A 22,772-nucleotide genomic window follows, 5' to 3' on the forward strand; every position below is an offset into this window, starting at 1 on the left:
GCCCAAAAAATGGCGGGACAGTGTAACATAACCTAACTTTTTTGTAGACTGCATATTTTGATGGTCCTTTTTAGTGAAAAAAAGTTGTGTAATTTTATGAAATAGTGATAAAGAATCAAATAAAGTGACTTAAGAACATCTTTTTGATATGGAGAAAAGTAAATTTAATTAAAATTCTTTGAAGTAGAACGTGTAAGAAAACGATTTTTATTTTGCAGAGCTTCTTGCGAAGAAGAGGAAGGCTGTTCAGGAGAAAAATGATCAACAAATTGCAACATCCTGTCACAATTTGGGAAATTTCTACCATGAATCCGGACAGTATGACAAGGCATTGCAAGAGTACAGGGCTGAGGCGGAAAAATGGAAAACTTTGGGGACTAGGATAAAGTATGGAATTGCTCATAGGATGATTGGAGAGATGTTGATGCTTCTTGGGGATGTCAATCAGTCCCTGAAGCATGAACAGCAGTACTTGAAAATTGCCCAGGAAGAGAAGGACAGTATTGAGATACAGAGGGCTTATGCAACAATTGGAAGGGCTTTTCTCCTGAAAGGGCAGAATCTGACGGAGAAGGAGAGTATCAATGAGAGAGCAAAGGCACTGAAGGAGGCAGAAAAAGCCTTCCTTAAGAGTCTGTCCATTTGTCGAGAGTAAGTTTAACTTAAAAGCCAGTGATAAGCCTAGATTAGCTTATAGAGGTGCGATTCCTTCATTGCAAAATTGGATTGTGGTAAACTCGAACGATATGTATACATAAATAATGCAAATTTCGCTTAATAATTCTTAAACTGTAGGGGGAAGTGGGGCACCTTTGAATAGGGGCAGCTTTGAAATTAAGCTTTTATCTCCTATTTTTAAATAAAACTAGACCTTATTATGATATAATTTAGCTCAACAAACCAATTTCGAAGCCAAATTACATCATGATAAGCCTCAATTCCATTTGAAAATAAGAGAAAAAACCCAATTTCAAAGCTGCCCCAATTCAAAGGTGCCCCACTTCCCCCTATGTAGGGTAAATGTCCTAATTCAAAACCATTTCCAGACACTTTAACTTTGACAGAAGATTCAACACATTAATTTCATATTTTTCTCTGAAGAGAATTACATAAATTTGCTCCTTGACTCTTCTAGAATGTTACTGTTTAGTGAAAATTCTTTAGATATAATTTGAAAACTTCTTAAATACAAGAAAAATACACGAGCGTAAAATGCTTCTATTGGAAACATAGTAATCCAAATGGAGACAAGGCAAAGTTTCTAATTGGAGACAAACAGTGTAAGTGAAACCGCGACGAATGGCTTCCAAAACCTTGTTGAGTTGCTCTTGAGTGCAGGATTTATTCTTATTCCTGGTCTTTCCTCCTTTTCCATTTAAAACAATAGGAAAATCTCTCCAAAAAATCATATTTCTAGAGTTTCCTATTGAAGTATTTACAGACACTTCAGAAAAACCCTTTTTGTTCACGAAATAGGTAATTATTTCATTTGAAAATTTCACGCACCGTTAACAATAAAGATTAGCACTTAATTTAACTAAAATTAGCCGGAAATATGACATAAATGCTAAACAAAATGAATAAATAACAGTTAAATTATTAATTGTGTTTTTCATTGGAAAACATGGTCGATCGATGAAAATTTCGATAGTGAAAAGGTACACTTTTAATTTTTCTCAGAAATTAACAAATTAAAATTTGTTAATATGAATGGATTTCCGCTTTATTTGGAGCAAAATTAACTAAATAATGAAACTGTGGTATAGAAAATATATAAATTTAATATTTTAATACTGTATTTATCATGAAAACAATGACGTTTCCATTTGGAGTAGCGAAAAATTTCCATTTGGAACAGGTTTTGAATTAGCTTAATTTACTCTAACATATTATCGTTGTTAATAAGGAAAATTGGATGAGAAATGCATAAAACTGAAAATCTTTAAAGTCGATTATCTCGGAAACTATGAGAGATAGAGGCCTCAAACTTTACACCCATTTAGAGCCTCTTTCAGGCTTGATATGGGCAAAATTTCACTTGAAAATGAAAAATTGGAAGAAAAATGCACAAAATTGTCTAAAAAAACTTAAAATCGATTTTCTCAGAAACTGTAAGAGATCAAGGCCTACAACTTGACATCACACTAGAGTTTCGTTTAGGCTTAAGAAGTGCAAAATCCGCGAAAAATTTAACGGCCTGCGAAAATCCGCGAAAAATTTCGCGGTCCCTGAAAATCTGCGAAAAATTTGGCGACCCGCGAAAATTCACGAAAAATTTCGCGGCCCTGAAAATCCGCGAAAAAGTTCGCAACCCGCGAAAATCCGCGAAAAATTTTTCGCGACTCGCGAAAATCGGCGAAACATTTCGCGACCCACGAAAATTCGCGAAATTTTTCATGACCCGCGAAAATCCGCGAGAGATTTCACGACTCGCGAAATATATAGACAGTGTCTACTATTATTATTATTAATCGTGTCGAGGCTTTAAAAAATTATGTATGTCTTGCCCAGAAACGGGCTACGTCAATGGCAAGCGGACTTGCCGACATCAAATCTTCTGCTCCACAAGGGGCAGAGGACAACGGACAAACACACAAATGGGGGGTGGTTTGGATCACCCCACAGTCACAAAGGACATCACAATTGGAGAAACCCCATCGCTGTCTGTTGTCTCTCGAACGCGCTACGCCGCTTCTCAAACGATTGAGAGACTTCCATGTCTTCCAGTCTTGGTCACCACCAGGAGGAAGGCCTTCCCTTAGTTCGCCAAAATGTGGTGGAAAGACTTCCTTCCACAGATTGAGTCTGGCCTCCTCCGGAGATTTGTCAAGTGGTTTCACAGAGTGGCAAAATCTCTTGCGAGACTTCAGCCTTGCTCTTGTTTTTTTTGTGACCGTGGAGAAGATGCCTTGGTTCGGAAATAACCTTGGACATCTATTTTCTGGAGATGATTTGTCTTCTCACCCGTGGTGGAGCAATTCCTGCTAAGGGATAGAATTTGTCCACTGGAGTGCCCTTTAGGCACCCTGTTACTATACGGGCGGTATCGTTTAGATTCGCCTTGTAGAATTTTGAAAATTCTGTAAGGCAGGCTTCGAGCTGTGATTCCACGTCATCAATTGTGTTTGCTTTGACAGCTAGAGCCAAATCATCTGCGTACAGGAAGGCCTTGGATGGAGACGGCATTGGCTGGTCATTTGTATAAATGTTAAACAACGTTGGAGCCAACACACTACCTTGAGGTAGGCCATTTTTTTGCAGTCTCCATCTGCTTTTCTGGCCACGGAACTCAACAAAGAATCTGCGATTCTCTAACTAAGAGGACCCCAATTATCCTCGTGAGGCCGTAGTCATTTGTCAGGTTGTAGATCTTGGAAAGGAGAATTCTGTGGTTTACTGTGTCAAAGGCTGCCGAGAGGTCAACGCAGGCAACACCCGTGATTTTGCCTTCCTCAAACCCGTCCTCAATATATTGAGTGAGGTTCACTACTTGACCAGAGCTGTATTTCCCAGAGCGGTAACCCGCTTGCGCTCTGATCAGCTTGTCCTCTACGGCAGGTGCAACCTAGAAAAACCGGTTTTTCAGAAAACTAATAGCATAGAAATCGTCGTACGCAAAAGTAGATATATTTAAAAAAAATTATGAAGATATGAATTTCCAAACCGGAGATATTGCGTACTACGGATGGCCGGACCCGAAAATGACGGACTACTATTTTCGGCATCAGGGATGTTCAAAACATATACCCTGTGAATTTTAGCTCGATCGGAGCACTTTTAGAAAATCGGAGTATCACAATAGGTCTGATTATGAAGGAATCACACCAAATTTAATAGAATTTTGTATCAGAAGTTTAGGGTTTAGCATTAAGTGTTTCTCTGAATTGCCAGACTTCCAGGTAAGATCAGTAACACAGAATTGCAGGATATGATGGCAAGGTTATACCTCAATCTGAGTGTTACCAAAGAGAACTGCAGTGCTGAGATTGAAAGGGCTCTGGAGTATATGACAAAGGCTATAGCCATCTGCAAGAGTCATGATCTCTATGAGCTACTTCATCAATGTTACATGTCCACGGGGCTTCTCTATGAGGTCAAAAAGAAAGATATTGCAAATTCTCTGAGGTATCTCAATTTAGCACTAGATGTTGCACAGCGCCTCGAAGCACGGACTGTAAAAATTTGTGAGACTCTCCTGATGAAGAGTGAAGTTCTTATCAAATCCGGAGACTATCAGAGCGCAAAGCAAACTTTGCACAGAGCCTACAAGCTCAAATCACCAAATGAGACAGATAGAGAAACGATAGAGCAGAAGCTGAGAGTTGTAGCAGCTCTCTGTTACACGGAAGACTCCCTGATAACAGCCAATTCGATAGACTATCGCAGGAAGAAGGATTTGTATGAGAAAATGGGAGATGGTTCGTGCAAACTTGAGAATTATGACAAGGCTTTGAGTTACTACCAGAAAATGCTGGAAAATGCTGAACTTAGTGGAGACAGTGGGAAGACTCTGATTCCAATCTACGTGAGTCTCTATCAAACCTACAAAGACAATAACAATTACAAAGAAGCCTTGGAGTATTCGTGGAAGGAGTATGAATTGTGCAAGGATGTTCCCCAGGAAGCCTTCCTCACGCTCATGAATATCGCTGAACTGTCTGATTTGGCTGAGATGAAGTTCTGGGATGTAGAGAAAATATACCAGAGAGCTCGTAGAGAAGCTGAAAAGACTGGAAATAAGAAATCTGAAGCTCTAGTAGTTTCAAAATTATTACTACTCCAGAGGAAGCATGAGATGGATTCTTTAGCTGAATTACTCGAGAAGGAGGCTAAACTTTCCGGACTGGATTTTGTGGCAGAATCCGATGATGGCGAAGAAGTAGCTGAGGATGACGATAATATTCCTAGTATTGGAGATGACATCTGCCTGGAAGATCTATCAGATTCTGGAAGTGAAGAAGATAGTGAAATCCCAATGGCTGTTGAGGAAAAACGACCAGTCCGGAAGAGAGTTGCCAATGTTGTCAAGAGAAATAACAAAGGTGAAACTCAATTGCATCAAGCATGTATCTCTGGGAATATTACTCTCACCCGGAGACTCCTGGATCAGGGACATCCGGTCAATGTACGAGATCACGCTGGATGGCTTCCACTCCACGAAGCCTGCATCCATGGGCACAGAGAAATCGTCGAGATGTTGCTGGAGAAAAGTTGTGCAACAATCAATGATCGTGGAGGAACTTCATGCGATGGCATAACTCCCATGCATGATGCCTGCTCCAATGGTCATCTGGACATTGTGGAATTTCTCCTGGACAAAGGTGCTAATGCCTTGGTAAGGACAGATTTTGGAGATACTCCACTGGAGACTCTCAAAGTTTGGCGACAAACAACGAAGCTGGATGAGAACCAAAGGATGTTCTATGATACGATAATTCAGAGACTCACGAAACTCATGGAAAAAGCTGGAGTGAATCCCAGGGAGAAACCTATGAATACAAATAGAATTCGAGAGACTCTCGTAGATGAGGAAGAATCCAGAGAAAGCGGAAGTGAAAATGAGGATTCATCATCTCCTCCTCGTGTCTTCGGAAAACCCTGTAAATCTCCAGAGGGATCTTCCAAGCTTTACAAAAGTGTCATTGAGAATTTGAGGAAAAAACCTCAAATTGACGAACCCATGAATGGAATTACAGAGTCTAAGAAGAGATCAGCATATCTAAAAGGAGACGAAGTTGGAGATGATTGGTTGGAAGATGATCTCTTGCCAAATAAGAAGCGTAGGAAATTTCACAAAGAATCCATAGACTTCTGGAGTGCAAGTGAAAATAAATCTCTCACTCCCAAACCAAAGGTATCTAGTAGGCCGGTAGTTCCAGAATCTGACAATGAAATGGAAGAAACTACAGATTTTGTCGATCTTGGACTAGAGCAGGATATTCCCCTTTCAAATGGAAGCAAGTCTAGTAGTGAAAGTGCTAAAATTTCAAAGAGAGTCACGCAATCATCTCTATTAGATGCTGGATTTTCTAGACAACAAATAGATGTTGATCTTGATTTTCCCATGAATACTTCCCCAACGAAATCCTCGAGATCCTCAACGGGAAAGTCAAGTGTTCCGGTTATTCTGCATAATATGATCTCCATCAAAGTAAAAGTGGATGATCAACTAATTGTGGTTCCGGTAAATGCAGGAGAAGTGCCCAATCTTCAGATAAAATGGCTAGCTGATCGTGCATCCAAGAGATATTACAAGTAAGTTCATTTTTTATCCTATTAAAATAATTAAAGCCCACACTATTGAGAGAAATCCAAAAAATTTAAAATAATATTTCGGAAATGTTAAATTTACTCTGCAGTATTGATCCGAAAAGGGTGTAAATATTACTTTTTTTTAGGTGTATTGGGGGTTAAAGTTACCCTTTTTCATGTTAATTTTACCCTTAAAAAGGTGTAAAATTAACATTAAAAATGTTGATATATTTTTACAACTAAAAAATGTTAAAGTTATGAGAAAAAAGAGTTAATCGCACCCTCTCTTTTTTTCTCAGTGCAGTGATAAGCCTAGATCAGCTTAATGTAGGTGATATTCTTAATGTGAGCAAACTAGCATTACACGATACACGCGAATTCGATTTGGAACTGAAGTTGAGAGATGTTATACATTAATTCCATATACAGTGGGACCTCGATTGAGTCAACTAATTATTTCCAGGCCTGTTGACTCTATTGGATTCGTTGACTCTATTGGAGTCCGAAAATATCAATTAAAATGTGTAATTTTGATATAAAGGGGTATTATTTTATGTTTTTACTAGATCATTGATAAATTTAACATGAAAGTAGAATATTTTATTAAATTAATCCGTAAATTCTACATCCTTTGGCCCAAAAAAGTCGTGTGTTTAGGCAAAAGTTTGAGATTAATAGCTCCTAAACTAAGAAAGATATCGACTTGCGGTTTTCGGCAAAGGTTATATATCGGGTGAAAATTGCAACTTGGTGCATTGCCCCCACCCCCCACCCCTCCTTCCGCCATTTTGAATACCCCCCTTTTTTGTTTTCTTAATGGCTCCGCCTCTATGGCATCGATCGGGCTCAAATTTTAGAATGTTATAGCTGGGCCTTAGGGATTTCCATCAATACCAAACTTAAGGTCCCCCGACCCCCCTGACCCTAGCTATAAGGGTCCAAAAAAAAATTCTTAAAATGCCCATAACTCCAGTTCTAATTGTCAGATTTTAAAAAGTGAGGTCTTTTTGGAAAGTTCTCGTGAAATGCCACTTCCCCTTCCAACATCACAAGTTCATAAAACCACCGCTAGGGGCGCTAATTTTAAAAAGATTTTTCAATTTTCTAAATTAAATAACTCAAAAATTCCATTGTGCATCGGGCTGAAATTTTAGTATGTTGTAGCCCTTGATTATACCTATCAAACAAAAAAAACCTTAAGTCGATCTAAAACCCCTGACCCGAGCTATAAGGGGTCAAAGTTCGAACATTGACCGGCCTCTATCTCCGGTTCTAATTAACATTTTGAGCTAAATTTTGGCTTTTTGGTTTCGTCTCGATGAGCAGTATCAGATGGAAGTTCAAAAAGTCATCACAGGTGGCGCTGCGATAGCGTCAAAATTCATCGAAATTCAAACTCATTTTTCTCAAAAATTCCTTTGTGCAAGTTAATAAAATTTTAGAGTGTTGTAGTCCAGTCTAGGATGTTTCCAAAATGGGGCGAAATTGCACTATGGTTATAATAGAACCGGAGATATGAGGGGTCAAATTTCGCGAAATTCAAAAAATCATATCTCCGGTTCTATTTGACCGATTTTGATGAGTGAGGGCTTAAACGAAAGATCTCACCAAATGCTACAACTTTCTAGAACATTTGAATTTCGTAGGACCAACACCAGGGGCGCCACAGTCGAAAAACCAATTTCAATATCACATAATCTCAATTATCTCGACTGTCGCTTAACCGATTTTGATGATTACTTTGACATAATTGTAGAGGACATTTGTCTCTATATTTCGTTTATACATTATTTTTCAATCAGATCACGCTATCTGTCCAATTTTGCCATTTAAGTGTGAAAAAATTGACTTTTCCCATAATAACGCTTTGAAACCACTCAGTTGCCAATTTGACTGCTTCTTCTCGTCCAAGACACTTAAAATAGGGTTTTAAATGGAAAATCTCACAAAATACAACAATTCTTTGATATAGTTGAAGTTCATCAAATGGACACTTGGGCGCTCTTGTCGAAAAAACGAGTTCAAAAACAAACAACCTCGATTATCTCGGCTTCTGATTAATCGATGAGATCAAGTTCTACGACAAAATTATAGAGAACATTCTGGTCTACATTTCACCCATATATCACTTTTCTGTCGCTCCATCCAAATCCTTGTTATTTTGGTTTTTATACAAAATTTGTATAATTTCACGAATTTGATTCAAGATAACTGAAAGGCGTCCCCCAACTTCAGCTCTAAATCGAATTTGCGTATATTCTGAGTTAGCTCACATTAAGAATCGCACCTATAATAAGCTGATCTAGGCTTATCACTCGCTTTCAGCATTGTACTTCTTCTAAGAAAGAAGTCGTAAGATAAAATGTCCTCATTTTGTATGGGGGCTACAAGAATGGAAGGTGGGGGGAGGGGGTGGTATGCATGAATAAAAAGTTTAAGTAATACACTGATACTATATCGAATTTCATCAAGATCGCTTTAGTCGTTCTTGAGTAATTCGTTGTCAAAACAGCGATATTTCGGAAGGATAAACGCTTTTTTACAAAGACTCCCAGCGTTTATCGTCCTGGGTTCCGGCGATTTTTTAATCTTATATCAGTACCTACAAAATGCGCCTAGGGGGAGGCTTTGAACTTTCGCACACAAAAATGATGTTCAAGTTCAGTGATTTTTTCTAACTACCATGCAAACCGTATGGATTCTCCAACTATGCCAAAAAAATGTCTTACTTATAAGGTTCATAATCCCACTAAACAAAATCCCAGGAAATCATTAGATTTTCCTCCAGAGGAAAATGAAAATTTAATGGCGATTTGTCCGATAGATGAATCAAGTTTCTATTATCGCGCACGATTCACGTCATCATTGAACACCCCATTTTCACCGTAAATTTTGCACCGGACACTAAAAGTTGCACATCATTGTTTAAAGGGAACTCTAATCTACTTGATTAAACCATTTTTATAAGAAATAAAACATTTTAATATCACTTTTTTGGAACTTTTCTGAGAGATGTTTTATTGACATTAAAAACCATTTTTTTGCTTGATTCTACGAGAATTTCACTCCAGAAACGGTTAAATCTGATGAATACTTTCTTGAAAAGTCCAAATATCACTAAATTTACACGAATCAATAAGTTTTTAAAGCTAAAAATTGACTAAAACTCTGCAAGCGAGAAGACCACACAAGATTCCACCATTCCTCCACGGAGCCGGATATGCACAAAAACGTTTGAATGCGCATCATTGAAGATTTCTCTGTTCCTGCAGCTGCAGGAATCGGGATTTAGCACAGATATTGAGCTTCAGCAGGTGAAGAACAGGCTAAAATTTTCACAAAACATCTTCTTACGGACAATTTCTTTTCTTTGTAATGCAAAACAACACAATATAGTGAGGTTATGTCAAAGATTGTCAAAAACCAGTTGTAAACTGTATGAGCTTATTGCAGATGTGATTCTTTCATTGCACATTCAGTTTGTGCAAGCTTGAAAAATATTTTTATATCAAAGAAATGCAAAATTGCTTAATAATTACTCAACTGCAGCCTATTTGAGTCAAATTACTTCTTGTTTATCAACTTTACGATCTTTAAGTTTTCCTTTTTAGTGGTGGATCAAATCGGTAGATTACAATAGATGTGAATATGAAGGATTGCATCTAAAATGAAGTTTCTTGGAAAATGTGAGAGAAGGGAGAGAAGCCATGTCTTCTATGTGCGATCGATGAATCTGAGTCAAGTTTGTGAATTTTGTTCCACCCACAAAAAGTGCCTGTTCAGCCTAAAAGATTTTTACATAAATCTGATTCCTAATAACCCCTCTACCCTCTGTGATAGTAGTTTTTCAGAAAAGTGATATTAATTCTGCACAATCGTATGAAATATTGCACAGCAAAATTACAGTTTTGGACCTGTTTTTATTTTTTGCTTCCTGAAACTAGGAAAAAAGGATTAGACTCTCAATTTTTTCAGGAAAGGTGGGATTTAACGTTAGCTATTACAATATATAGCCATATGTGAGATTCATAAAGGAATATGGGAGAAATATGAAGTGTCTGAAGGTAGCGTATGTGCGAACGATCAAAGCCTCCCCCTACTCTCGTTTGTGGCGATTCCGGGACTAGCGCCCATACAGTTTTGACCATTGTCCTTTGGACGTTACTGTTTCAAATTATTATTAACTCTTAGGATATGGCTTAGTGAATTTTAAATGTTTCACAGTCTTCATGGTCGACGACCGGAGATGCTTTTGACTACAACTGACGGTGCAGTATTTGATGATCAAGATCCCATTTCTTTGGTAATTGACAATGATCAGAATCTCGTTCATTCGTTGATAAGCAAATGGAATGTTCTTTCTCTGGTGGAAAGCTATAAAGATGTGGCCAAACAGATAGAGCATGGTGAGTTTGGAAAATCTTTAGACAAACAGAGATCTGCTTAACATTATAAGTTTTTCCTTTTAGTGGAAAATGTAAAAATCCTCCAGGCACTGGAAGTGGCTGAGAGTTCAAATGAACTAAATCTCTCAGATCTGGATTTACCGTCGAAAGAAACTCGGGCTCTGTTCAAAGCTGTACAGCATCATGTCAATTTATCAACGATAGACTTGGCCAACAATGTCATTGAAGATGAAGGGCTAGTGTACTTTTGTCAATCGCTGAGCTCTCTCAAGTATCTCAGTGTTTTGAATCTGAGCAGCAATTTTCTCACGGAAAATGGACTTTTGCGCCTGGCAAATGTGCTACAAGAAGCTAAAGATATTTTTTTGCCGGAGTTGAGAGATTTATCATTGAGCCACAATCCTCTGGGAAATGGGAGTAGAAAGTATTTGGTGAGCATCTGTGAGAAATTGCCAAAATTGAAGCATCTGCATCTCTCAGCATGTGATTTAACAGAATTGGGAGATTTCAATTTTGGCTTTGAAAAGCTAGAGAGTCTCGATTTGAGTTTTAATTGTTTCAAGGATAGTGATGAATTGAGGACAGTTTGGCGGTATCTTGATGTGACAAAAATTGAGAGGCTGAAAATGGGTTTTTGCGTGGGGAATTCGGGAATAGGGAAGTATCTGAGTAATTTTTTGCAATCAGGATCACCGAAATATCTCACGGAACTTCATTTGCAAAATTGCCACTTGAGTGATGCAGATCTCTGGAGCATTTTAAAGGCTCTTGGTGGTGGTCAGATGCAGGAAATTAATTTGACACAGAATCCTCTGACCACTCTGTCACTAAAATACTTCCTGACAACGAATATTTCTGTCAAGTATGTTAATTTCTTGGGATGTGAGAAAATTCTCAGTAATATCAATTTATTGGAGGAACTTCCACCACATGAAGGTGAATTGCATCCGGAAAAAATCAGTCTATACGGGAAGGGAATTGAAGAGGAAGTTATTGAGCATTTGAAGAAAGTCTGGACATCCTGCTGGACAGAAAAATACGCCACAGTTGAGAGAAAATCCAACACAATCATTCTTTCAAGAATATAATTTTTTTGTTTGAGGAATTGTAAAGGTTTGTTTTATTTTAAGCAATAACTTTTAAGAATTGTCCTAAATGTATAAATCTCTGTAATGATTCTTCAATTTTTTTTCCGTCAAATAGACATTATTAAGATGAATCATTTTGGGAAATAGCGATGTCTTGTCTATAAATCAGTCTGAAGGCGGCAAAAATGGTATACAAGTCACATCCAGGAACTTGTTGAAAAAACTGTGTGCGAATTACGAGGAAGGAATTATTTAAAATGGAAAATTCTATCGAAAAAAATTTTCTCCATTTTTCGAAGTGGAAGTTTTAGCGTTGTTCAATTTATAAAGGTAAGGCTATCGTAAATATTTGTTAATTCCATATAGAGAGCATTTCTAATCTCCTTGGAGGGCCCAAGTGGTCTGTAGGGATCGGCTTCAATGTTATTTTGCGGATCAGCACATTGGTCCAGTAGATTCAAAAGAGCTTTAGTTGAGCGCGAAGTCACTAAGATTCCAGGGGAATATGTTGATCCTCTAAAAATCTGCAAAAATCCATCATCACTCATTTTATTATTAATAACATTATATCAATTTTTGTTTACTTACTTTATCACAAGCAATTTGCAAATTATTGTTCATTTGTCTATTTGTGCATTTCTCGATGTTTTTGCTGCATTTGCTGCGGCACGCTTTAAAGCTACACTGAACGTCCTTCCAGCACGTTTTGGCGTCTGAGATGTAGCGATCCATGAATGGGGTTGAGAATACGTGCTCCAGATTCATGTACTTCAATCTATTGTCTGATATGCCGAAGTTGGTTAATTTTATATCACACATTGTTATCATATTATTATCTAGTTCCTCAACAAAGTCGAGAATTAAGACGGCTTTCTGTATACGATGTTTCCAATCAGTGGCACTGGAATTATATAATAAAAGTATTCATTCATATTGTATTAAAATATAAGTGATTTTTAAATAAATTTTACAAAAAAGTTTGTGCAGAAAGACCGTTACAGAAGACGGGAAGTGCCTATGCTTCGAACGATCCCAAGCTTCGTAATGACTAAATTCTTCCTATGTTTCTCAATAAATTTGAATCATTGCACCCATATTTTAAAAGCAGGGGAACGTGCCCAGTTTAACTAAAAAGCCAGTGATAAGCCTAGATCAGCTTATAGAGGTGCGATTCCTTCATTGCAAAATTGGATAGTGGCAAACTTGAACGATATTTATACATAAATAATGCAAATTTCGTTTAATAATTCTTAAAGTGTATGAAACATATTATCGTTATTAATGAGGAAAATTGTATGAGAAATGCATAAGTGTCTGAAAATCTTTAAAGTCGATTATCTCGGAAACTATGAGAGATACAGGCCTCAAACTTTACATCCGTTTAGAACCTCTGTCAGCGACCCGTGAGAATCCGCGAAAAAATACACGCCCCGCGAAAAAAATTCGTGCCCCGCGAAAATTAGCGGAAATTTTCGGACTCCGCGAAAATCCGTGAAAAAATACGCGCCCCGTGAAAACCCGCGACAAAATACGGGTTCGTAAAAGTTTGCATTTTTTTCACACAATGTTCGTAACATGATCAATTGACGAGTACTTTTGTTCTTTCACTTGTTACTGTTGTTAAATAACATTTGTTGTTTCATTTGTTATTGTTGTTAAATAACACACACAAAACATTTTCGTTAAATTTTGTCATTTGTTCGTAAATTTTTGTCAGGTAAACTAAAATGTACGAACAAATGCCTTTAAAAGAACAAAAATTCTTGTCAAGTGTTCATTTTACGAACAATGATTCTGAAAAAGTACAAACTTTTACGAACTTTGTACGAGCTTTACAAGAATTCCCCAGTATTCACAAAGATTTACGAACAATTTTATGAGGTACTTTTTTATGTGCGGGGTAAAACAATAATTTATGCTAGTAGAAAACAACTTTGAATATGAAGAGTAGTAGGGATGTTATAGTTTGTCTAAAAGACCTTTGGGTTAAGTGGGACACCTTTGAAATTGGGATTTTTCACCTATTTTTAAATAAAATTGAGCCTTATCGTGATATAATTTAGCTACACAAACAGATTGAGAAGCTAAATTATATCACGATAAGGCTCAATTTTATTTAAAAATAGGTCAAAAATCTCAATTTTAAAGGTGCCCCACTTCCCCCTATAGAAGAAATACTGAGTGTAAACCACTATTTATTCAGAATGGAATCTTCCCTTAAAGGAATTCTTATTCATTATTTTTCAATTGCATTCAAACATTTTTTCACAAGTTTTTAGCAAAGAAAAAAATGTGATAGGGTAAATGTGCCAAATTTCGGCATAGTTGCATGCAAGCGCCAAAGTCTGAAGTTTGAAATGTAATATTTTTAAAACAAATTGATTTTTTTATTCCTTCTTCTTAAGGAATATTGTTTGAAACCTTGTAGACAGTTTATCGTCTTTATTTACTCTAAAACCATTCTTAATTCATCTTAAAATGAATTAAAATGTAGACATAGCTTTGGTGCCCTATTTCGGCCACCTTCATTCTCATAGTTCCTTGCCCTTCGGGAATTCTTCCAATGCCTTTTTCACGTCATCTCGTTTGTCGAAGCTACATTTTTTGTTATTCTTTTGCATTGTATAATCTCTAGAGTATGTAAAATATAAAAGTTCATGGAAATTCGAGGAACAAAAAAGGTGGCCGGAATTAGGCACACTTACCCTAACTGACTTCTCCAGTCCCCACTACTCTAAATCATGCAATATTCATTGCCTTCATTGTCATTGATACACAGACAAATGAAAAGTATCTTGCAAAACTTTTTTGGGTAGGAGAAAACGGGGCAGAATTAACCACCAAGTGGAATTTCTCTTTGCCTATAATTTATGAAAAAAATAAGTTTGAATCAGATTGATAAATATTTCAAAGAATGGAAAGGGAGTCAAATACTCTGAATAAAAAGTAGTTTGATCATTATTTTTCTTAAGGAAACTGAAATACTCCAGTGTCGAATTCTACCCCTAACTAATCTGCCTGAGTCTCCCTTATGTTCCGTATAAAAAATAGGCCACTCCCCTTAAATATCTGGAAAATCTAAAGGAGGTACTTTAACTTAAAAACCAAACCTATAGGTTTTTGAAAATAAATATTTGCGACATATCTTAAGAAATCTTAATCAAAATTCGAAATAAAAATTATGAAAGCAATTTTTTTTGACTCATGACTTTCATGAGCAAGATGTCAAAATTTTTACTAGTACAGAGAATTTATTAAGCAAAATCACCAATCTTCAGCAAGAATTTATGCAGTATCTTAAATTTAAAATTTGAGATTTTTTTTAAAATATTTAGTAGAGGGTGGAGAAATTAATTTAACACACAGCAGAAGTCATCCCCTTTTATTATAATTTTTAATAAAACCCGAATGATTCTATTCGTTCAAAAATAAGCCACACCTTTTGTAAGAATTTTAATGATAAAAATAAAAATAATTGATTCCATTGTTTTAATGAAAAACAGGAACATACCAAGAGGGGTAATCTGTAACAGTATGACAATGTCATATGACAAATTTAAGAATTTTTATGTTATGAATTTGGAAAAAATAATTAAAAATCAGATTTATATCAATTACTGAAAGTTTCATAGAGTTTCTTGCAAAGACTATTCGACGTTCATTGGCCTTCAATGTTGTCCTAGTAAAAAAAAATTATCACGAAAATTTGTCATGCGACATTGTCATATCGTTACAGAATTCCCCTACAGCTGCGTCTAGTCTACCCAGCCAAATAGAAAATTGTAATTAAAGTATTACTAGAAGTAAAAAATTGTTAATGTTACCTCGTTTTGGAAGTCACGCCCACTTTTTGTTTATTCTTTTTTTATTAATTCTTGCCGGCTGTTTTATTTTTTTTTTTCAAAGATTTGCACAAGAGTATAAGTCGTGAAACAACTAGAAATAGTCTTTCATGCTGTATAATAAATCGTTATAAATAGGGCGTGGCCAATTTTTTGATTATTGTCATGTTTTGGACGAGCTATTATACAAAAAAAATCATATTGGTAACTGTAACCCATAATACACCTAAAAAAAAGTAATATCAACCCGATTTTGGATCATTATCATAATGATTCGAAATCGGATGATCAGTTGATCGATTTCTCTAAAGTGGAGAAATTCCAAACTTTTCCAATTGTGCTGCGTTCCAAGGCTAGGAGGAAGTGGGGCACTTTTGAAATTGGGATTTTTCTTCTATTTTTAAGTGGAACCGAGCCATATCGTAATGTAAGCCTTTCAATCTGTCTGTGCAGCTAAATTGCGCGCGATTTAGGGATTGTGCGCGATTGGGAGAAGTGGGGCACTTTTAAAATTCGGATTTTTCACCTATTTTTAAATAAAATTGAGCCTTATCGTGATATAATTTAGTTGCAAAAATAAATTGAGAAGCTAAATTACATTATGATATGGCTCAGTTCCACTTAAACATAAGTGAAAAATCCCAATTTCAAAGGTACCCTACTTTCAAAGGTGCCCCACTTCCCCCTACTTCTGTACAATTTGTAAGATTGTTCAAAAACATCCCAATTTTCTGTATAAAGTAATTTCACTTTAAATTAAATTGTTATTAGGTACCTCAGAAGTTCCAGATGATTGCCACCCTCAAAAGGTGTGATGTACTCTTCCCCAAAAAAGGGTCCGCATGATCCGTAGATTTTGGGAAAGAGTTCCCTATCATCCCAGATTTTTGCCACCATGTAGTCATTGTCATTCACAAGCCTCCATGTATCCTCCATGAAACGATGAAAAATCTCAGTATCGCCAAAATGAATCCTCAGATTGAGGAACTCCCTTAGTTCGGGTAGTGGCAGGATGGCATTGTACTTAAAGTAGAGAGTGCGATTGACTATCTTGATGAATTCCACTTCAGATGGAAAGTGCTCCTGACCATCACGATCGACCCATTTGAGTGGATCAACATTATTGCTATGGGCCTCTTTGACCGTAATCCTTCGACTACCTTGACTTCCAATCACAAAAGCAAATTTACGGTTTTTCGAGGCATTTTCTGGGCACTGAAAATTGCTTATTTGGGAGCATATTTCACTGCAAAGGGATCCACTGAATTCGTTTCGGCTGAACTTTTCGCACTGTTGATTTGTAATTGATTATTTTAACAATTAATATACTTTTTTTTTTAATAAAACATTTTGGTACTCACGATAGTTGATATCTTCTTTTCAAGATTAACCCTGAAGCATATAATTTCCAAGTGGAAGATGGTACAGTAAAAGATAGTTGATGTGATTAAGAGCACCAAAAAGGCGATATAGCGTTTTTTTGCAATGCACTTTCGTGCTGAACCAATAAACTTCTGAAGAAACATTTCTATATTTTGGATTTTAGCTCATTGAACAAAATACTTTTGGTAAATTTTCCACGAAAAAAATTTTCCTGCACAGATTTTTCTGCCAAAATATAGATTTTGGGATAATTTGGGTCAACTCATTGCAACCCAAAAATTTATATCAAACAGGGATTACGTAAAAAAGTCTGGGAATTATTTAGAATAATTGGCAATATAAACACTTTGATTGGCATTCCAAGAGCCGCAGAATTTTGTCGCAGAGCGTGAAAATTAGTCCCGGTGACAGGAGGGTTGCCCCAAAGGAAAAAGAGTGTTGGTGAGAAAACCACCTGTTCAAGGGAATCCTTCAAAGTCTCTTCCTGATCATTTGCGCAAGAGCGAAAATTTAGATATTTTCCGTTACAGAAATTAAAAAAAAAATTAAGTTTTTCTAAAAAAAAACATTTTTATTGTTGTAAAAGTCGGCAAGCAGCTACACTAGATCACATTGAAGAAAGGATAAAGCCTTTTAGAGATAAGCATTGGTGGAGGGTACCTGAGTTAGTAGTGGTTTTGCACGCTATCACTGGCATATTGATTGAAATTAGCATCATCTGCGAAAAGGTTAATGGAAGAATTTTAGTGTAAGAAGTTATCAGATAATAGAGGATATCTATGCAAGTAGATTACTCCACCTAATCGACCCTGATCTCGAATTCTCTGTTGAATAAGACGCTCTTGGGCTTTTCCATCGATTCCCAAGCCCAATCGTTCAATTAACTTGTCTGCTCGGTACCCGTGTATCTAATAAAAAAAAAACAAAATAAATTCATCAACTTCTTGCTTACACATATCATGTAAATTAAACTGTGAGGTCGTGGGGAAAGTCTCTGGAGGTTTTCTTCCTCTTCAGCGACGCGGAAAGCTCTCGCTTGGCGGTTATTGAAATGTTTACCATGAGCACTTTATGTTCATTCAAGAGATTGCATATTATGTTTACCTCGTAAAATTGCTGACGCCTCTTAACGCTAACATCGGGATCAAAATCAAATTCTTGCTGCTGATGGATAACTGGGGCTCCTGCCACATTGTCCTGGATGAGGATTTTGAAGAATTCCTGCACATAAGCACCTTCACTGCGATGTAGGCTGATGAGAATCACTAGGAAAGAAGCCTATGAGAACCACTCAATTAGCATTTTGTTAAAGCTAATCCAAGACGAATATCAAAGCTACAATAAGATTGGAGATATAAATACACTTTATAAGCTGTAAGCTTGAATATTAAAAGCATATTTTGCAGTGAAAAAATCTATGATCTTTTAGTGATTTTAGAAATATTTTTGCGACGTTTTGGTATGCTTCCATAAATAAAAGAAAGAAATTTACCAAAAGCTCATATTCATTTACTAATCTCAACGCAACTTGAATTTATTTATAAATACGTATAATTGCTGGAAAGTTAAGGTTTCTAGTCACAACACATTTTTTTCGTATGAAAGATATATATTACATTCGGATCTTTTGAGACTTTGAAAACACCAAATTATAAGGGTGTCCAAATCTAAGATATTTTTTTGTAGAAGCTCGATTAATTCCTAAGCTTGATATTTTTGATAAAAAAACGTGAAGTTAGTGTTGTAGTTTAGAGATACAAATAACTACTAGTAAGTCATAAAAAAATATAAAATGAAAAGTTTCAGTTAGCTTTGAAACACGAGAGACAAATTCGTTAAGGTTCTGAATTCATATTAAATAAGATGATAATCTGAGGAATGGTAAACCACTGCCAAAAAATAAATATTTGTACTACTCAAGTATAAGTTTTGAGCTAATCATCTGGTGCTCCGAACCGAGTTGCATTATCATTGATCAATCTTGGATTTGTCTGCAGGTAAACCATTTTTAAACAATTATCTTGCTGCATTAGTGCAGTTCGTGCAGTCTCGAAAGAATTACCCATTATAAATACATATATAGAAGATCAAAATTATGAAATAAAAAAAACCCGACTAATTCTTTGTCAATTCTGCCTCAGAAGAACTAATGCTGAATTTCATTTAAGTGTCGGTATAACGAATTTTTAGAAAAAATTGTGACTACTGACTTAAAAAAAATCTTGGCAAAGAAACAATTGCAGATAACACTTCTGTGTAGCCGAATCTTCACTCCTTTACTATGTAAGAAATTCTGGAATTCCAAAAGCTTTATCTCATAGTCCAAAATTTTATATTTGTAAAATTTTAAATAACCAAATTGATTAAAAATATCAGAACAAGGATCCTAAAATAAAATTTAGATGTTGCTATGTAGAGTTTGAGTATTAAAATAAATTTGATAAATATTATTCGACGAATTTATATACTAATAATGCGAACTGGTGAACTTCGGGGAAATAAGCGTCAGCTTAGAAAATTTTGATTTTTTCCAAAGCTTTCTGCTCAGACTCTAAGCCTTCCTCAGTAGTCAAATGTTGTCTTTACTCGCTTTGCTATAAAGTCAGGGATTTCACAGAGCATATGATTCAGGGTAGTGCGCTTGATTTTTGTATATTTAAACAAATATTGGCTAGTTTAAATTCCTCAATGTTCTCTTAGAGATTTCTTTGTGATTCTTTCTAATTCTCTGTGAATTTCCCGACTTTATGACAAAGTGAGAAAAGACAAGATATGACCACTGAGCAAGATGTGGAGTACGAACCGAAAACTTTGGGAAAAATCAGAATTTTTAAGCTGGCCCTTCAATCACCGGTTACCCTATTTATTATTATTATTATATTTTTTTAATAATATTTTTTTTAAAGCGCGTCATGGCCTCTACATACAACAGATATTTATGTCCATTATATGACAGTTTTCCTTAACTCTTTCCGGACCGCAGCATATGCTGCAAGCCGATTTCACAATTTTTAATCAAAAATATCTAAGCTCAGGAATTAATTGAGGTCCTACAAAAAATATCTTACATTTGGACATCCTTATAGTTTGTAATCATCCACAAGAATCGGATTTTTATCAGTTCTGAATAATTAAAAAACATTGTTTTTCATAGAATATGCATATGCTTCTTTGGGTACTACAGTCCCAAAAGAGACGAAAGAGTTAAACTATATTTTCTGAAAATTTTATTTTCTAATTTAAAAAAAATCATTTGTTGGGGTCTGATTTTTGGACATTTTTGAAAAAAAAAAACTTTCTTCATGTTAGTCACAATTACACAGAAATTAGCAGAAGTTAAGAAATATTTGGTTTTTTGTATTTCGGCTTTACACAAATCTATCTACTCCGAGTAATCTTCTCCGTCGATTTTTTTTATTTAAAGGTCTTCGAAAATCCCTTCCCAACGGCTGTGTTTTTAAAAATTTTAAATGAAAATTACAGAAAAAACTGCGGAGAAAATATTCTGTTCTTTAGTCTTTGTGACCCAAGCAACTCCTTAAGGCTTAAATTGAAACTAAAACAGGAATTACTATACCGATTTCTAAGCTACTTAGTACATTTTTGTAGGTATTCAATTTTGAGGACATAACTCACATTATTAGGGGAGACCGGGGAGTTTGGTACACTTTTTCATGTTTTGACTTTGAGATACTATTCCAAAAAATCACGATAGTGTATTACAATTTTATGCGGTCTATAGGATACTTATGGGTATTGACTTTATAAGAAGTACTCAATAGAACTTGGAAAACAAATGAGTTTTCTTGGAGAAGATAAAACATTTAACTTGACGCTTTGTCCCAAACCTCCCCGATATGGGGCAGTATGGGACGCAAAAGGAAATATTTGGGACGCGTTTTTTCTCAAATAATTTGCATTATTGGAGCACGTTAATTAATTTTAAATACTAGATTAAAAATATTTCTGATAAAAATAAAAACGTTTCATCTTTTATTTCATTCTTAGAAATTAATATCAATTTTATTTGTACAGTAGAGTCATTTAGTGTCAATCAATTATTTAAAAGTATTTTCTTCTTTATTTCCATCTACTTTTCTTTGTTTTTTTATTATAAATATTTCAATCACGATCATCAAATTACCCAGGCGACTAGATTCTCTTAACACTTTTAGTTTTGAACTCATTGGCGGATTCCTGTTTGATTTTACGCCTTTTACGACAACTGCATGGTACCTGTTTTTTTCCTTATTTCTCTGAATTAGCTCTCGCATTGCCTTTTCTGGAGAACTTGTGAAATTGTAGAGGATATTGTTCGAGAAATTTTCGAGAAAATAGATTGGACTAAGATCGCATATCCTCTGAGAAGAAATTATTGATTTCCAAGACATTGATGATTTAATTGTCCGTAGTTAGAGAAATCTGCTCCACTGGTAAAGTTTGCACAAGAGGGAGATTTTCAATAGAAACTGGGCATTACTCTTCATTTTGACAATAAACAATTGCACACCACCTACAATATTGTCGAAAATCAACGTCCCATTCATCCCCATTCAGGTGTCCCAAACATACCCGCGTGTTTTGGTATTTAAAACCTTTAAGTAAGAAACAAGAGTGTATAATTTCTGAAACTTTTATAAAAATATGTTCCCAGATTACACTGCTACCTAATGAGATAAAAAAGTTTTGATTATCACTGATATATAATACAAAGAGGAAAACTGAGACGTCAAAATATACAATTTTTATCAATTTTTAAATATGTGTTCATAAAATTAAAACAACAAAACTGAGGATATCCATCCTTTTAGACAAGATTAATATTGCCTACGATTGAGTAGTTAAATCCCATTTATTTAAAAAAAATAATGAAAAAATCGCCTTGTCCCACACTACCCCTGTCCCAAGCCTCCCCGGTCTCCCCTATACATGACATAGTTTTGAAATGGTTTTAAAGCGTACTGTTTTATTAAGCGTTCTAAAAAAAAATTGATGAAAGACTCTGATTTTAATTTATTTTTATAATTTCTCCCTACGTTTAACAGTTGACAATATTTAAAAGTTTATATAATATTCCGAAAAAAATGAAAAAGTAATTATTAGCATTGATATAAGTTGGAAATTTCTTATTTAACACGTTATTGTTAATTATTTGATTAGGCTCCATTGTATAATTTTATTGTATATTTTACGTAAATTTTTTTACGAACCTTGATAAAACTGTAATTCAGTATTGATTGTGAAATCAAAGACAAAATAATTATCCCATCAATTGATCTGTAAGACATTTCTCTTAGTTAAATGAAAGAAATTCTTATTTATCTTTTTTCTTTAAACAGTGAAAGCATATTTAAATCTATTTGTTTTATTGGCAACATTTTAATGAGTTAAGTGTAAAGCTATTTCACTAAAATTATCTTTCATATCTGCAATACGAATGATAGTGCAAGACAAATTCCAGTTAAAAACCTCAATTCAGGTGATCTGTTAACGATGTTTTTGATCTATTAGGTCTCATACTCACCAAAACCACACAATTTCTCCGAGAGATCATATTTATTCTTCAGGCTCTATTTGATATGATTTAAGAAAATAAATGACACTAAATCCAAATTTTCAGCACAAGATCACCTTCACAGCACTTGATTTTGAACTTTTTTTTAAAATTCTTCACTATCACTCACCCGTTGAACTTTACCGTCCAATCTCCCAAATACAACTAAAATCTCTGCCAAGCATACGCATTTTGCTGAAGAAATCGAAAGTCGAAGAGCTCTTTTACCATTCATTTTTTCGGTGTG

General features: G+C 35.4%; 3 protein-coding genes across 4 annotated transcripts; 1 reads left to right on the top strand and 2 right to left on the bottom strand.

Moving 5' to 3' along the window:
- Window positions 1–19: 19 nt before the first annotated feature.
- Window positions 20–11,890, top strand: LOC129804414 (tonsoku-like protein). Its single transcript, XM_055851675.1, has 5 exons — window positions 20–158; window positions 219–651; window positions 3,892–6,255; window positions 10,477–10,658; window positions 10,722–11,890. Exons 1-5 carry the CDS (start codon window positions 149–151, stop codon window positions 11,744–11,746), a joined length of 4,014 nt encoding a protein of 1,337 aa, XP_055707650.1. The 5' UTR covers window positions 20–148; the 3' UTR covers window positions 11,747–11,890.
- A 64-nt stretch (window positions 11,891–11,954) lies between these two features.
- On the bottom strand, window positions 11,955–17,496 carry LOC129804417 (divergent protein kinase domain 1C). The gene is made up of 4 exons (XM_055851680.1): window positions 16,950–17,496; window positions 16,364–16,878; window positions 12,335–12,647; window positions 11,955–12,270 (listed from the first exon to the last, which is right to left on the bottom strand). The coding sequence occupies exons 1-4, from the start codon at window positions 17,112–17,114 to the stop codon at window positions 12,064–12,066; spliced, it is 1,200 nt and encodes a 399-aa protein (XP_055707655.1). The 5' UTR covers window positions 17,115–17,496; the 3' UTR covers window positions 11,955–12,063.
- Window positions 17,497–17,550: 54 nt separating this feature from the next.
- On the bottom strand, window positions 17,551–22,545 carry LOC129804425 (uncharacterized). 2 transcript variants are annotated; one of them, XM_055851690.1, is made up of 4 exons: window positions 22,496–22,545; window positions 18,076–18,249; window positions 17,771–17,879; window positions 17,551–17,689 (listed from the first exon to the last, which is right to left on the bottom strand). In XM_055851690.1, the coding sequence occupies exons 1-4, from the start codon at window positions 22,523–22,525 to the stop codon at window positions 17,637–17,639; spliced, it is 366 nt and encodes a 121-aa protein (XP_055707665.1). In that variant the 5' UTR covers window positions 22,526–22,545; the 3' UTR covers window positions 17,551–17,636. The 2 variants fall into 2 exon arrangements, with proteins under 2 accessions (XP_055707665.1, XP_055707664.1); XM_055851689.1 differs by having other exon boundaries at window positions 17,551–17,879.
- Window positions 22,546–22,772: the final 227 nt, after the last annotated feature.

The sequence above is a fragment of the Phlebotomus papatasi genome, chromosome 2 (genome assembly GCF_024763615.1).
Source record: "Phlebotomus papatasi isolate M1 chromosome 2, Ppap_2.1, whole genome shotgun sequence".
Taxonomy (NCBI): Eukaryota; Metazoa; Arthropoda; class Insecta; order Diptera; family Psychodidae; genus Phlebotomus; species Phlebotomus papatasi.

What these genes read in the sequence shown, in the direction of transcription:
- LOC129804425 (XM_055851689.1), bottom strand. Translation starts at nt 22,525, where the DNA reads ATGATCTCTCGGAGAAATTGTGTGGTTTTG. An exon ending in GGAGAAATTGTGTGGTTTTG is followed by an intron (nt 18,250 to 22,495) that starts GTGAGTATGAGA and finishes TGGTTCTCATAG; the next exon opens with GCTTCTTTCCTAGTGATTCT. An exon ending in GGCGTCAGCAATTTTACGAG is followed by an intron (nt 17,880 to 18,075) that starts GTAAACATAATA and finishes TTTTTTTATTAG; the next exon opens with ATACACGGGTACCGAGCAGA.
- LOC129804417 (XM_055851680.1), bottom strand. Translation starts at nt 17,114, where the DNA reads ATGTTTCTTCAGAAGTTTATTGGTTCAGCACGAAAGTGCATTGCAAAA. An exon ending in AATCATCTGGAACTTCTGAG is followed by an intron (nt 12,648 to 16,363) that starts GTACCTAATAAC and finishes ATATAATTCCAG; the next exon opens with TGCCACTGATTGGAAACATC. An exon ending in TGCAAATTGCTTGTGATAAA is followed by an intron (nt 12,271 to 12,334) that starts GTAAGTAAACAA and finishes GGATTTTTGCAG; the next exon opens with ATTTTTAGAGGATCAACATA.
- LOC129804414 (XM_055851675.1), top strand. An exon ending in GCATCCAAGAGATATTACAA is followed by an intron (nt 6,256 to 10,476) that starts GTAAGTTCATTT and finishes AATGTTTCACAG; the next exon opens with TCTTCATGGTCGACGACCGG. An exon ending in GGCCAAACAGATAGAGCATG is followed by an intron (nt 10,659 to 10,721) that starts GTGAGTTTGGAA and finishes TTTTCCTTTTAG; the next exon opens with TGGAAAATGTAAAAATCCTC.